This window comes from Mus pahari, chromosome 12 (assembly GCF_900095145.1).
Source record: "Mus pahari chromosome 12, PAHARI_EIJ_v1.1, whole genome shotgun sequence".
Classification (NCBI taxonomy): domain Eukaryota; kingdom Metazoa; phylum Chordata; class Mammalia; order Rodentia; family Muridae; genus Mus; species Mus pahari.
Genome location: NC_034601.1, coordinates 70883230 through 70900033, shown reverse-complemented (window position 1 = coordinate 70900033; position 16804 = coordinate 70883230). Strand labels below are relative to the sequence as shown.

The 16804-nt window shown below is 35.5% G+C and overlaps 1 protein-coding gene across 2 annotated transcripts in view; it reads left to right on the top strand.

The window, feature by feature from the left end:
* Positions 1–16804, top strand: part of Tmprss15 (transmembrane serine protease 15) — a 116934-nt gene that overhangs the window by 10300 nt on the left and 89830 nt on the right. Inside the window, exons 4-8 of one of the 2 annotated variants that reach the window (XM_021209663.1) lie at positions 2268–2419; positions 6063–6107; positions 8342–8377; positions 10094–10138; positions 10243–10287. In XM_021209663.1, the coding sequence (XP_021065322.1) occupies positions 2268–2419; positions 6063–6107; positions 8342–8377; positions 10094–10138; positions 10243–10287 (323 nt within the window). The remainder of the gene's footprint in view (positions 1–2267; positions 2420–6062; positions 6108–8341; positions 8378–10093; positions 10139–10242; positions 10288–16804) is intronic. The other variant, XM_021209664.1, reaches the window with a different exon arrangement.

The window sequence follows — 16804 nt, the reverse complement described above, 5'->3', positions numbered from 1 at the left end:
TCAGGAGGCAGAGGCAGGTGGATTTCTGAGTTCGAGGCCAGCCTGGTCTACAGAGTGAGTTCCAGGACAGCCAGGGCTATACAGAGAAACCCTGTCTCTAAAAAAACCAAAAAAAATCAAAACAAAACAAAAAAAAAGTGAAGTGATTTTTGTTGTTGTTGTCTTTTCCTTAGTTTTGTTTGATTTTTCTGATATCACAAGGAGTATTGGTTTCTGTGAAGGTTAGTCCAATGGTCTGTTGACAGCAATAGAAAGTTTTCACCTGTTTGATTTCTTTTAATATTCTATAAATGACTTTTAGCCATGGCTAATGTAATAATCCCCAGATGGCCCTCAAATGGTTCTCTGATTCTGGCTGCTATGTATAGAGATAAAAATAGGCAAATAATTAAAGCAGTACTTCTCTGTAGTTTATTATTATTATTATTATTATTATTATTATTATTATTATTATTATTAATTACTGTTAAAAATAAATGTCTAGTGGTCTCTTGTCTGTCTTCTCACATTCAATTCATAATGACCCAGTCTTGAGAAATGAGTAAAGAAGATAGCTTCTTTCCCTACAAGTGGAGAGCTAATCTCCAATAAAAGTAGGGTTTAGTACACTAGAGAAATGTCTCAGTGTTAAGGACGCTTGCTCTTGCAGAAGACCAAAATTTAGTTCCTAGCAACCACACCAAGCAACCAGCAAGAGATCCATCTTTCTCTTTCAGTCTCCATGCACACCTGCATTCATGTGCTCACACCCACAATACCCCTGCCACAAACACACAGACAAGTAAATAGAAAAGAAGATATTAAATAAATATTTAACCAAATATACAGTGGTCAGCTGGTATACAAAATGTAAGCAGTATTGAAGACCAGATTGTTAAAAAAAAAAAAAAATGTGTCTGTAAATAACAGAATACTTAGTAAAGAGAAGAGGTACTTATGTGTGAACATTTAGGAGCTCTGACTGATTACCAAGGTGCTGTTCCTCTCATAAGATTTGGTTATCGGGAATTAAGAAAGTAATTGGACGGTTAAACCTCCCCACATTTCATATAATTAACTTAATAGAAGTGAAGTATGAGATAATTCCAACAAAGTGTCTTGATCATTTAAATAATGGAAAACCAGCTGCATGGAATGAAATAATTCCTGCTGAGCAGTGAATCTGCATACTGATGCAACCATTAAAAGGGGACACCATGTCTTATGAAATGGTAAACTACTGTGATTATCCAGAAACTCCCTGTTCTTGGTACATAATCATGGAAGGGACAAATAACTTTACTCTAGGTTCCAGCAGAAAAGGTAAATAATGAAAAATTTCAGGGGTAACTTATGTCTTTGGAGATGCTCATTATCTTAGAGATACCAACCAAGGTTGCAAGGGCACAATCTTTGTATTATCAGCAGCAACCCCATGTCAGCACTGACTCTCAGGGGCCAGTCTTAAGGAGCTTACTGCACCATTTCTTTTTCAAAACCTTTCAACAATGTAACAAGAAAGACCCTTTAAACTGTAAAATACGGAAAGGGATTTAAAGTAAGAAGAAATTTAGGGCCACACTATTATGGCAGATCACGTAGGCAATAAAATTATTAATCAGGAGGATAAATAACCTGAGTGTCCAGTAATCTCAGGTATGTTTGTGTTCTTTCCAGTCATCAAAATTTAGGATATATTTTTAAGCATTTAGTTAAACAAAGGAAAAAAAGAAAACTAAGAACAGACGTTTACAGAAGTTTAGTATCAGGCATGTATAATTTATTTGAAGCAAGTGAAAAGATGTCAGAGTTCTCTTGACCTAAAAACCCACCAGACACATTACAAAACCCGCACCCTCCATTCCCTCAAATAGTAAAACAACCGGACACTGTTTAAGTTGACACAAGAGACTGGAAACCAGCACTGTTTTCCTGGGTCCGTACTCAACAGGGAAGCCTCTGTTGGGTGTAGGTTAGCATTGATCTTCTCAGAAAACAATATTGACAGTTTCTAATTGCCCTTTCCTTTAAGGGTAAATTAGGATAGTATGTCGCTGCATCTATTACATTCATTCTTATTTCTGCATTTTAGAAGCGCAATCTTGTAGACCGTGTTGCAGAGCAGGGTTTTTTTTTCACAAGGTCTTCCATGGCATAATGAGGATCAAGATTACGATACCTAACTAGCACATTTTACCGACATTCTGCCTGAATTGAGAACAAATCACCTGGAGTCTTTAAACTCTTATATCATTACATTTGTTCTTATTTTTTCTTTTGCTTTGCAGAAATGGCAGCGTTATTGTCCTCTTTGACCTCTTTTTTGCTCAGTGGGTATCAGATAAAAATGTAAAAGAAGAACTGATTCGGGGCATTGAAGCAAATGTATCCAGCCAACTGGTCACTCTCCATATTGATTTGAACAGCATTGATATCACAGGTATCTGAGAACATTATTTGATTTCTTTGAATCATTAAGCTATGAAATTAAGATTCTAGCAACATAGGAGCAAGGCAGGAGAATCGTCCTTGGCATTAGGAGCATTTCGGATCGCCTGAGGTAACACATTTACATGAGAAGAGTGAAATATTTGAATGGAAGTATCAGTGAAGAGAAGTTTGGAAAGCATCAAATATGAAAAGGATTCTGAAAATGTCAGTGGACAGAGATGTCTTTGAGTCTTGTCACATTCTAACTATGAGTTTCTTCAGTCATTCATTAGGAAGTCAAATTATAGAATTTATCATTGAGTCACAGACCTCATGAAATTGCAGTCAAGAGGCAAGGACAAATGTCTAATTAGAAACTGAAACAAAGACAAAGGGGGGATTGATAAATTTAATCCGATCAATTTTCTACCGAAAAGGTTGTGTTTACTCTTGAAATGACAAAGGATTTTTATCTAAGAATAAATAAAAGGCAAAAAGCTTGGGAGTCAAAGACAACACTGGAGATGCTGGGGAGATGGTTCAGCAGGTGGTAATGTGTGGCAGACAATGTGAGATAAAACTCATGACCCTAAAATGATGACAGAACTGACTCCAAAAATTGTTTGCTAGTTTCTATAAGTGTGCCCTCTTCACATACCATTCACACAAACACACATAAGCACTCACACATAACACACACACACACACAGAATACACAAACACTCCCTCAATCACACACACACATATAGCACACACACATACAAACAGCACACACACACTAATACACACAATTACACACACACACACAATTATACAAAATAATAAATAGTCTGTAACACCCAGACAGTGTGTCCCTGAACCACTAATTTTGTGTATGACATTTCCCCCAAAACAGTCCCATTGAAGAGTTGGTCTTCCACTCATACAGTGTCTGAGAGATACTTGGTTCAGGAAAAATGCTAAATTAACCAATGGATTAACTCATTAATGAACTGCTAATAGAGTATGTGATTAGGTGCTATGGCATGCTTGAAGAAAGTAAACCACTTTTGTAGCTTTACTATACACACACACACACACACACACACACACACACACACACACACACACACACAAGGTACCTGAGCATTAGAAAACATTTCAGTTCAGGAATTGCCTCTACTTTCTCTGCCCGTGGTCATGTATGTGGGCATTTTCTTGTTAATTAGTGAAGGAGCAACCAGCCCATGGTAGTTGAAGCCAGGCCTGGAGACATGATCCTAGAACATTTAAGAAATATAGCTGAGCAAGCTATTAAAATGGAGCCAATAAGCAGAGTTTTCTTGTGGCTGCTGCTTCAGTTCCTGCCCCCAAGTTCTTGTCCTGGTATCACTAGATAATGAATTAGGATTAGGCACTTTCCTGTCCAAGTTGCATTTGTTCATGTTGTTTATAACAGCAAATACAAAAGCAAACTAAATCATTTCCTAAATCATTTCCTTCTACCATGATTGTCCAACCTCATCTCTTACCCGGAAACAATAGAGTGAGTTACCTAGACCTGAACCTAAATAAACCTTTCCTCCCTTCAGTTGTTTATCTTGCCATATCAACAATTAAAATTAACATATATATGCTAATGATATTTTATTTTTTATCCTAGGTTTCCTTCATTCAGTTCATTTCAAAAAATATTTATGATCTGTTTAGCTTAGTTATAGACATCAACAATTTTCTTTGCTTTTCTATGTTCACAGTGCCTCATTTCTAAATGCTGAAGCTAAGAGTACTTCAGGATTTTGCGAATATTAGGTCACTCATATCCAAAATAACATCAGTATATAAGTATGCATGCCAAAAACAGTAAAGACAAACTTAATGACCACCATCAGTTCTGATAAAACTCAGACAATCCATGCAGATTTTCTTTTCAATTAATTGCATAAGCTTGCAGAAGGCTATGTCCCTTCTAGGTTTGGACTTTTTTTTTTAAGCAATCAACTCACACCTGTGACACATTAGTATAGGATACTTTTCCTAACAGGGTTGGTTCATGAAGCACAATTTTCAGTTACTTTCTTGCTTAATTCCTAGTTACTTGCCAGGATGTTACCTACATTTCTCTGTATGTCAAGTAAAGCCATGTCTTCTTCAGAACAGCCTATAGAATGGACATGGTGTATTTTGGACACTTAATGAAGTTAATTTGAAAGTTATCATTAGCCATCATTAGAAATGCTAGATATATTAACCATCAAAGCATTTTGTAAATAAGTCTAGCAGAATCTTGTTGTGCAATCATGTTCCCACTCCCATTTTGCAAAGTAAAAGAGCAAAATCCAGAGTATTTTCGTGAATTGCTCATCATAAACTATTTTACAACAGATAGAGAACACTGACCTAGGCATTTTGAGATTACTGTTGTTCTTCTTGATCATCACTAGAGTTTGCTTATAATAGTTATAGGATTGAAAATTAATACTTGATTTTTTCCAGTAATTTTTTTTCTGAGTAAATCTTCTCTTTAATGTGTCTTCCTGTCAGTAGTCTATTTGACAAACTATTGACAGATATGCTAAAATTAATCTTAATGGGTCCATAAACTTGCATAACCTGAAAGATGAAATTTATAGTAAAAAAATCAGATACTGATTCAATTAAATCATATCTTCATGAGTAGACTTTAGTCTGTCTTACACACACCCCAAACTACATTGCAAACGTTACTCAAGAACAATCTCAATTCAAAGTTGCTGTGTTTGATTTACTGATTATCTTAAAATATACCTATAAACACACCAAGCTTAACTTTTGACATTTATGTTTAATATTTGCATTATACAATTTTTCAACTATATTTGATTTTTTAAATTGATTATTATTCCTGGGAATAGCAAGGTCTGATATGCTTTATTATGTTAGTTGAATATAAACTATTCCATATAACTATAGCAAGAATGTTTACATACTTTTCTTTTTCTTTATTATTTAAACAATTTTTATTAGATAGTTTCTTCATTACATTTCAAATGTTTTCTCGAAAGTTCTCTAAACCCTCCCCCCGCCCTGCTCCCCAATGCACCCACTCCTTCTTCCTTGCCCTGGCATTCCCCTGTATTGGGGCATATAATCTTTGCAAGACCAAGGGTCTCTCCTCCCAATGATGGCTGACTAGGCCATCTTCTGCTACATATGCAGCTAGAGATACAAGCTCTGGGGGGTACTGGTTAGTTGATATTGTTGTTCCACCTATAGGGTTGCAGCCCCCTTCAGCTCCTTCAGTACTTTCTCTAGCTCCTCCATTGGGGGCCCTGTGTTCCATCCAATAGATGACTGTGAGTATCCACTTCTGTATTTGCCAGGCACTGGCATAGCCTCAAAAGAGACAGCTATATCTGGGTCCTGTCAGCAAAATCTTGCTGACATACTTTTCATGATTTGATTCAGAACAAAACAACCTTACCTTATGTAAGTTATATAAACTGATTATGAACTTACTAAAACTATATCTAAAGTATCATAGCCACATAATGAATAGGGATAGTATGCAAAAAAAGTAAATTGGAACCCAAAACTATACAGACCCTTTGAAGAAATATTGAAATTGTACACAATGACTTATAATACATTTATATTATAAAGTCAAGTATAAAATCATCTTTCTTTTCTTCTAGCATACTTGAGTGACTTCACAACGGCAGTCCCTGTAACAACTTCAGGTCAGTCTGCGTATTTATAGCGTGTGTGTGTGTGTGTGTGTGTGTGTGTGTGTGCAGGTGCATGTATATGTGTGTGCGTTTTTACTTGTGAGTACACAGTCATGTCTGTGAACATGTAGATATAAACCTGAGGTTGAAAAATGCTGTCTTGCATATTTCTTTAAATCTTATGTTCCTGAGACAAACTACTGGCCAGTTAGACTGGACAGCAAGCTTCCGGAAACCCGCTTGCCTACCCTCACATACTATGTCTAGGATTGCATGTGTGTGCAACCAGGCCTGATTTTTGTGGGGGTAGGGTGTTTCAAAACAGGTTTTTTTTATTTCTCTGTCGCTTTGGCTGTCCTAGATCTCACTCTGTAGACCAGGCTGGCCATGAACTCAGAGATTCATGTGCCTTTCTCTCAAGTGCTAGGATTAATGGTGTGCTACCATTGCCTGGTCTGACTCAAAATGTTTAGAAGTTCTGAGAAACTAAATTCAGTTCCTCATGCTTACATCACATGCACTTTGCTGACTACACCATTTTGCCTGCTCACAACTCAGTGATCATCAAACTTCATAACATTACAGAAGAATATATTCTTTCCGAAGTTAATTATGATATGTAGTCTTTTAAAATATGAAAGTCATATTTTGGTTAAAAGTAATGTAGCTGAGAATATTATAACTTAGTAATATATAGTTGTTTATGCCAAGGACAGATATTTCTGATTTTGAGAGTTCTGCTCTATTTTAAACTTTATATGGCATATGTATTATTTTACAGCTGACCCATGTAACAAGACCCTGGAGATAACACCTTTAAAAGAATCATTGAGTAAATGTATTACATTCTCAGAAAGTAAAATCCAACTCTAATGCTAACTTATCCACATCAGCACTATTCTGTCATTTTCATTTAAATTTCTATCTTGGCTTATAATAGTTAGAGCTTTCTCTTGTCTCATCAAAGTAACATCACTATTGGAAGAAGTCTCTTTGAAAAGTCATGATTCTATTTTTGTACAATTAAGCCTAGTTGCCTTAAAATGTAAAATTAATCTGTAACAGAAAAAAGGGTTAAATAGTAACCAGAAATATGAAAATTCATTGTAATTCTGCCAATGACCAAATCCAACAGGCACCTGGTTTTATAAATTCTTTGAAATCAGTGTCTTAAAAAATTGTGTGACTACTAATCTTCCCTTGAGCGTTGCAGAAGTTATCCTAAAGGTCAGTCTTAACTATTTATCATTAACAAATGGAAATTGTTATGAGATCATAAAGATAATACTCTTAGTGTCATCCGTAATCATGATATTTCAACAATACTTGAGACAAACACATAACTGGGCCGATCATGACATCATGTAGTGTTCAGGCAGACCTGTTAGGGAAGTGACTTTTTCACATGTAAAACACATAAAAGAAATAAATAGGATGGAGAGAGAGCTCAGTGGCTAAATGTGATTACAGCTCTGGTAAAGATCTGAGTTGGTCTCTGCATATACATTACAGTCAACAACTTTTATTAATCCCAATTCCAGGTGATCCAGAACCTTCTGGCTTCCATGCACATCCCCCACATGCATGGGGTGCACATGTGTGCAGGGAGGTTCACATGTATGCAGGGAGGTGCACATGTATGCAGGGAGGCAGGACACTTCCACACATAAATCACAAATAAATCTTTTTTTTTTAAATAAAGAAAAATAACATAGCCATGGTAACCAAGGTTGCATCAGTGTCAGAAAATAAAATGTCAAGTAGGAGACATGCTTAGACTATAAGATGAGCAATCATGTCTCCTACTTGTTTCCAGTTTGGGAAGTTTTAGTTCATAGGATAAGATTAGTGATTCCTGATGTTAACTTAATGACCATTGAATAACATCATCTCCTTACAAATGAAAGAGTAGGTAAAAGTCTAAAACCTACATTTTAATACTTTGAAAATCAATGAACAATAAGTATTTAAGCTTAGTTCATCAATCTAACTTATTATCTCACTTTGTAGTTATGTGTCAAAAACATCATAATAAATCTCATAAATTTGCAAAATTACCTTCAACTAAAATAATTGTAAATTATTCAAATAAAACATAAAAAGTTTTACTAAAATCAGAACATATCCAACATAAACAAAAATAGTCCAAATAAACTTGAACATTCTTAGGTGAAATATTATAAATAAAGTCCTTATAACCAGTATAAAATATATAATATTGATTTTAATTTCATTTGTCTTTGCAGATAAGCTAATGACCAGCAGTTCTATGACAACTTCAGGTCAGCCTTAATATTGTCATTTATTTTATTTATGATTTTATTGTTTGAATATGTGTATGTACCTGTGTGCATCTGTGGATGTGTGTATAAATGAATGTATATATTCATTTTTTTATGTATGTCATTGTCTCTACCTGTCTGTGTATGTGTGTGTGTGTGTCTGCGTGTGTCTGTGCATGTGTCTGTGTGTGTGTCTCTGTGTGTGTATGTGTGTGTGTCTGTGTGTGTGTGTGTGTGTGTGTATACCTGCCAATGATGCACTTGGCAAAGTCTTGGAAAACTCTCCTCTACCTTGTGGATTCTGGGGACAAAATCCATGTCATTAAACTTGAAAACAAGAACCTATTTCATGAAAGGCATGCTTTGGTTTCTATTATGACTTATACATTTGAGTCTCTTAATTCTAGAAAAAATGCTAAAAGAAGAAAATAAAAAACATAAAAAGGGCTGAATAATTATTATATTATATTTTTATAGTTATTTGCTTATTTATTTTCTAATGAGGAAGAAAGAAAGGGTATGAAACAGGTTGAGTGAGTGGGTGGAGACATTCAGGGAGGAGATTGAGAGGGTAATTAAAATATATCATATATGGGGGGAAGTACTTCATACTGAAGCAATTCATTTCTGATAAATATTATGTGTACCATTATTTTGAGATTGACACCATTCAATTACATTAGTGAAAAACACTTCCTAGGAATGACAAGATCTGAATATAAATCATTCTATACAACTATAGCATGAATAGATAACTTTTCTTGAATTAATACAAAACAAAGGAAACTTAGCTTTTGTGAATTAGGCAAGCAGATTATTCAGTTACTAGAAATTCACCAAGGACATCAAAGTGAGATAATGAATAGGAAATCATGAAAGCAGGCAGGAAAGGAACTAGACAATCAAATATTCAAAGCATTCCAATGTTTTACAGCCTATTTTAAACCCAATTGTCAAATCAGTTTTACACTCTTAAAGCACCTTGGGTTCTCGCAGCAACAGTGTCTGCATGAATTTTTTGTGAGGTCAGCACCAAGCTGCACAATGGTCACCTCCCACTGAACCCCACAAATGTGCACAGTTTATCCAGCCACCCTTAATAGCTGCAAAACAACTTGTAAGAAGATCACAGCATTTATACTTACATTTGGATACGAAGGGGACATCTGAGTTAGTTAATATACACTAGTGGATCACAAGAAGCTAAAAATTATGTGAAATGTTATATTTTGTATGCATTCATTTCATTTATTTACTATACTCTATGAATGAATGTTCTGCCTGCTTCTCTGTGTTCATACTACATATATGCTCTGTACCTATGAAGGTCAGAAGAGGGTGCCGTATCTCTGGGAACAAGAGCTACAGATGGTTGGGAAACACCATGTAGGTACTATGAAAGCTAGCTAGGTCTTCTGCAAGAGTAACAAGTGCTCTTAACTGCTAAATCATCTCTCCAGCCTCATTGAATGAAATATTAAATAGTACTTACAACATTTTATTAAAATATATGATGATTTTTTAATGTCACTTATCTTTTCAGTCCACTGGCAACCTAAGTTCAGGATTAATAGCATATCTATAATAGGTGCTAAAAATGCAACCACCACCACCACAAGACAGATAACATAGGATAAGCAACTCACACTGTAACAATGATTTACAATAAATTTATATCATAAATCTGAAAATAAAATCAACTTTGTTTTCTTCCAGCATCACTGGGTAACTTATCAACAACAGTGGCTGCAACAACTTCGGGTCAGTTCTTATAACATCATATTAACTTAAAGTGTACGGATATTTTACATTAAATTTAGATCATAAACCTGAATGAGATTCAAAGCAACTTTGCTTTCTTCTAGAAACATTGGGTAACTTAACAACAGCAACTGTTGCAACAACTTCAGGTCAGTTCTTATAGCATTATACTGATTGCCAAAAATATGCAAAAGCTTTTGTCAACAAAAATAGCTGTAAAAAGTAAAATATTAAAATATGTATATCTGTAGATCTGCACAAAATTATGTAATAAGTTAGCATGTATTAATAATTTACAATAAGATACAAATTGTAAGGCAAAATATTATGCAGAGAAAATATATAATGAATAATTAATATCCACTTAAAATATTTTAATTCCTGACTTATGTATCTATTTATTTTTACTTATTCACTTTATATCCTGCTCAATGCCTACCCCCAGGTCACCTCCTCCCATAATCCTTGCCTTCATTCCCCATCTCCCCTCCTCTTCTCCTCTGAGACTGTGAGTGCCCCCTCCCCCGTATCCTGCTACTCTGGCACATCAAATCTCACGAGACTAGGTGCATCCTCTCCCACTGAGGCCAGACAAGGCAGCCCAGCTAAAAGAACCTATCCCACAGACAGGTGACAGCTTTCGGATAGCCCCTCTACACTTGTTCTGGAGTCTTAATATTTTTATATGATTTAAAGTTTTTTACATAATTTGGAAATTATCTGGTGCATCAGAAGTTTCATAAACTCTCTAAAGAAACAAATATGGTTGTATAGTAGGGACTAATATCTTTATTGTCTAATTTACTTTTGCATTCTGGTTTTAAAAACTATGGTTATGACCCATGGCTATGCATGTAATCACTGGGATTGAAGCATTTTCTAGAAAGGATGCCAGAATTATCAGATATTGAGAGATTGTCCCTTGACCACATTCTCTACATACAACATAGGCAGGGTTGTTCTGCTAATGTGATCCTCTTATCATCAGTAATAAAATACAGCTTGATTCATTTAGTCAACCTTTTTTTTTGGTAGCAATGTACTATAAGCTAGTTCTCAGGTTTTCCTACATATTCATTGATCTATTCCACAAGTAGAAGAACACATGTGTCACAATCCACATACAGAAGTCAGAGGACAACTTGTGGGAGTCAATTCTCTCATTCGGCATGTGGGTCTCAGCGATCACATTCAAATCATCAGGCTTGAGAGCAAGTGACTTCACTCTGAGCCATATTGTCCTTCCATGTCTATCTGTGAAGTGCCATTTTCTATAGAATCTTAGTAATTTGCCCACTGAGCTTCTCTGGTTTAAATTTTGGGGTTATAATTGAATTACAAAATTTCTCCCTTCCCTTTCCTCCCTACAAACCCTCCCATATACACCTCTGTGCTCTTCTCATTGATGGTCTCTTTGTTCACTGTTATTGCATGTATAGATATGTATTTTCATACATATAAATCTCATATATGTGGCAGACATATTCCATATATGAATGATGCTTTATATATATGTATATATATACACAAACATACATATGTACATATGTGTATGCATGTATGTGTGTGTATATATATATGTGTATATATGTGTATACACATACATATATACAAACATACATATGTATACATACACACCATGCACACATACATATATGTGCGCGCGCGCGCACACACACACACACACACACACACACACACACACATATATATATATATATATATATATATATATATATATATATATATTCTAAAATATAATCTGTTGAGTACCTATTATGTTACTTTTATGTTACTTACATGAATGTTTTCAGGGCTGACATTTGGCACTCCAATGAACAATTGGTGTGCTCTTCTATGGGGAAAGCCTCCTCTTTCACTCCCAGCTTTCTGCAGTTCCTTAAGGCCTCCTAAGGTTTTTCCCTGTCCAATGTGACATGCCTGCTTTGGTGTCATCCTTGCTCGGCTCATACTTAGGTGGTCACAATGGTGAGACTTGCCTTAACTTAATCTTCATGGTAAATGGCCAAAGTATGTCCCAACATATAAATAAAATCAGCAAAGTCAAAAACTCAAATCTCTAATTGTTCTCTCTGAGTTGTTTGAAAAATCTCAGACCACCGGAATTCCTAAAACAGAAGAAAAAATTGAACACCATATTCAAAGTCACAAACTTACAGTGGTTCAAACTAAGACTTTGACCATAATGATATAGATTGTGCATGTTACATTCTAATCTGTAATTTTATTATTTAGTAAATATAGAAAATATCCCATGCTTTATTACACAGTAGAACTTCTCTTGCATGATGTTACCCTGTAATAACCTAATGCAAGTTTTCTGAGAATGTTTAAGGCCAGCCCAGCTAAACTGAGGAAGGATGTTAGTACGTAAGATGTATTAAGTGCAGCTTGAACATGATGTTATTGATTATGATGGTTTTAATCAAGGTGTAAACCTATGGTATATGGAAAATCATCTCCATGTATTACTTCTTTTCTTATACATACATGCATATTATTGTGGTAAACATTTCACTTTGCCTTTTAGAAACCATATTATGATGTTCTAAAGAAATATACAAATTTTAAGCATGATTCTTGTGCTTTGGGGGTTATTAAATCAAATTATTTGTATGTAAACTGTGTGACTCAAAAACAACATGAAAAAGATAGATTCTTAGTGACTTACAGATGAGGGCTGTGTACAGGATGGGTGCACTTGAAAGGGGGTAACTCACATCCCAGGTAACATAAAGTATCTAAGCAAAAGATTTTATCATGTGGAGTTGACGGACATGGAATTCTGCAATTACAGTACTTTCTGTGATCTAGTTTTATCTCACTAATCTGTATATTTCATATTACAGACATATAAGAAAAAATATTTCTGAAAGTATAAATGCCCTCTGTTAGTTAGAATTGATAATTCCTGTACAATGTGTGCTGGTGCAGTGCTTGAAATATCTGATAATTAATGAATAAAGCCTGATTCATTAATTAAAATGATTTATTACCAATAATAACAAGTCTAGAGCCCAGTGAATGTTCATGACAGTGTGAAGAAACCCACGGTACTCTTTAGGCACAACAAAACAGTGGACCTGGCACTTTGAAATTTGTCAGTTACATTTATTTTTACAGTATGGAGAAATACTAACAGTTCCAAAGATCATTCATATATATATATATATATATATATATATATATATATATATATACTAATTATAATAATTTATTTTGAAAAATAATTGTAGATAGTTACACTTTCATTCACCTAAAAACAAACTGGAAAAGTAGCTTAGTATTTGAAGCCATTCTTCATGAGACTTGAAATTAATCAACAAACATCTAAATTAGTGCCCTATTTTCTAGTTGTCAGTTTACAAACTCATTACATGATTGATCTAACTGAGTTCCTGATGCTCTATTAGATGCATAAAATGTTCTAGGAGAAGCACATGGAATGACTCAAGGGTGAGAAAATAAATGCTAGAAATATAGCAACAAACGAAAGCCTTAGACATTTCTTGTTGAACAAAACAGTTAAACAATTTTGAACCCTAGATGAACATGTGCCCAGTGCCTTCTGTAGGAAGGGAAAAATAGTGAAAGAGGTGACAGAAAACAAAACACCCCACACACCTCCCCATCATTTAAGTTAAACGAATAAAGTCAATAAACATGTATGCTTGTCTTTCTTGTTGGACATGGGCAGGTGATATTCTAGATAATAATGAAGATGTAATATAAAATATAACATGTATCTCAAAGGTACTGAGCCTATCAAGCATGCCCAGAGCTCTAGTTTATAATGCTTAATATGACATAAAAATATTATATAAAATTGTTCATTCTTGACATGACATGGTCTAACATATGCATTGACCAACTGCAGCAACTATTCCTTATATTCTTAGAAAGCTATTTAGTATCTTAGAACTTAATAAGTATCACATAGAATATAAATATTAAAATAAATGCCTGAGATGTTGCCTTGATATTTCTTTTTACTAAAACATCGAAAAAAAATCAAAAGAGAAATGATTCAGATACCTTGTTACTGTGGATACCAAAGCAATTCACACAAAGGAAGACAAAACCAATACTAATTAGGTCAGCATTTCTACTGACTTATATCAAAAGAACAACACTAGTGTTATTAGCAGTTTCATGTTGTTATAAAAAGAGATTTTTCTAACACTAGATTTTAAACACAATTTTAAATTGGTGTTGTTCATTTAAATATGGTAACTTATTCACTAACAAATATTGTTTCCAACTATTTCCTTTCACTGAATTGTCTTAATTAACCCACAAGCAATTGTTGTAAGGTAACTTGGTAGTAAAATACAATATTCTCCTTGGCATTAAGTTCATGCTGCCCATGAGTCCTGAATCCTACCTCTCATTTATTCCTCTCATACAGAGAGACACTATAGATTTATAGAGAGGAACGAGGCAATTAAACTTGAAAACTGTAGTTTCCAAGCAGTAATTTATTATGAATATGTCTTTCAGGGATGTTAAGTTTATTCTCATTTTTATATGCCTTGAAGATAGAGTTTGAGAAAAATCAACAAACACATGCATCATATACCCAGCATTAGTACTATAATAAATTCTGCCAAAGAGAATTTTTATATGGTAACAGGTAAAAAGTCCATGTGGGTTATGTTCTTTTGTTCAGCCGCCTTTGTCGCCAATTACTGTAAAGTTTTACTAACCAATTTGGAGTGCTGGAGGGGAGCGACAGGAGCTAAGGTAGCATTACACAGATTGATTTCTTGGCTGCTGTAGTGTACCTGGAGGGGCTCTCTGGGGCACTTGCTCATATGCTTGCAGGCTTCCTACACCGCAGCTTGTTCTAGTCCTTTGTTGCTGACTGTGCAAGCAATGATTTCAGAAACACAGAGGTTTCAGTACTATAGGCATTCTCTACTTCAGACAAAATGCAAAGCCTTGACAGTATTCAACTGCGGGGTAGAATTTGAGGGTAGAAGAAGGAAAGCAACAGCCTGGTTTTGTGAATGGCATGATGGTGGGCTAAAAGAATCTAGGAAAACTTGGACCCTTGATTGAATTCATCAAACCAGAGATTTTTATACCTTCACAAACCTATTGTGGTCCTCACGAGAAACGACTCTTTTTTCACACATCTAAACCTTCTTCATTCTTTCATGGCATGGTCCCAGCAGCATGGCATCTAGATAAATTGAGCTTTCTATATATCTGATATTGATGTCCTCTTGTAAAATTATCACATATAATCCATACTTGTCTACTTAAGTTAGTTTTAGGAATTCTTCTTAATCTAATTTAAATGTGAATTCTCTTGTGAAGATGGTTTTAATTTTTGCCTAATCCTCAGAGCTTCTATTGCACCCTTAACACCTCATTAGAAATAATTAGGACTCATCCCAGATACAGTCAGCAAACTCCGACACTATTATGGGTACTAAGAAATGCTTGCTGAAAAGAGCCTGTTATAGCTGTCTTCTGAGAGGCCCTGCCAGAGTCTTACAAATACTGAGTTGGATGCTTGCACCCAACCATTGCACTGAGTGCGGGGGGGGGGGGTCCCCCATGGAGGAGTTAAAGAAAACACTGAAGGAGCTGAAGGGGTTTGCAACCCCATAGGAAGAACAACAATATCAACCAAACAGACCTCTCCCCTCCCCCCAGAGCTCCCAGGGAATAACCCACCAACCAAGGAGTGCACATGGCACCAGCTGCATGTGAAGCAGAGGATGACCTTGTCAGGCATCAACGGGAGGAGAGGCCATTGGTCCTATGAAGGAAGGCTTCATAGATGTCCCAGTGTAGTGGAATTGAGGGCGGGGAGGCGGGAGTGGGTGGGTGGATGGAGGAACACCTCATAGAAGCAGGGGAAGGGGGAAGTGGATAGGGGGTTTCCCAGGACAGGATGAAACAGGTAAGGAGATGACACTTGAAATGTAAATAAATAAATAAATAAATTTTTAAAAAGGAAAGGAAAGAAATAATTAGCACGCAGCTCAGCAGGTAGAATGGTCACCTCCTGCTAACCCCTGGTTGTAACTTTTCACTGTCTCATAACCCGGGCGTGGGAGTACACGTCTACTATCTCTACACCTTCAAAATGGCAGCTGGATGATCAGAATGTAGGGACACCTACAGCTTCATAGGGAGCTTAAGACCTGCCTCTACTTGAGACCCGGTTTCAAAATAAACTAATTGACTAATTAATTAATTATTTTTGGAAGCCTACAAAAATGATTAGTAAACTATTTTCTCATATCAGGTTGAAGGAGAAGAGAGGCTGCACTGTGCCACATTTTTTTCCTCCTTTTATGTTTGTCTGCACACTTTACAATTCCATAACCTAAGTAGCCATACAAGCTTGTCATTAAGGACCACTACAGGGACATGATAAATCACTGGAGCCAAAAGGCAATTGAAAAGAAAAGAATTGGGTGGGGAAGGAAAGAAAGAAAGAAAGAAAGAAAGAAAGAAAGAAAGAAAGAAAGAAAGAAAGAAAGAAAGAAAGAAAGAAAGAAAGAAAGAAGAAAGAAGAAAGAGAGAGAAAGAAAAGAAAGAAAGAAAGAAAGAAAGAAAGAAAGAAAGAAAGAAAGAAAGAAAGAAAGAAAGAGGAAGGGGAGGGGGAGGGGAAGGGAAAGGGAAAGA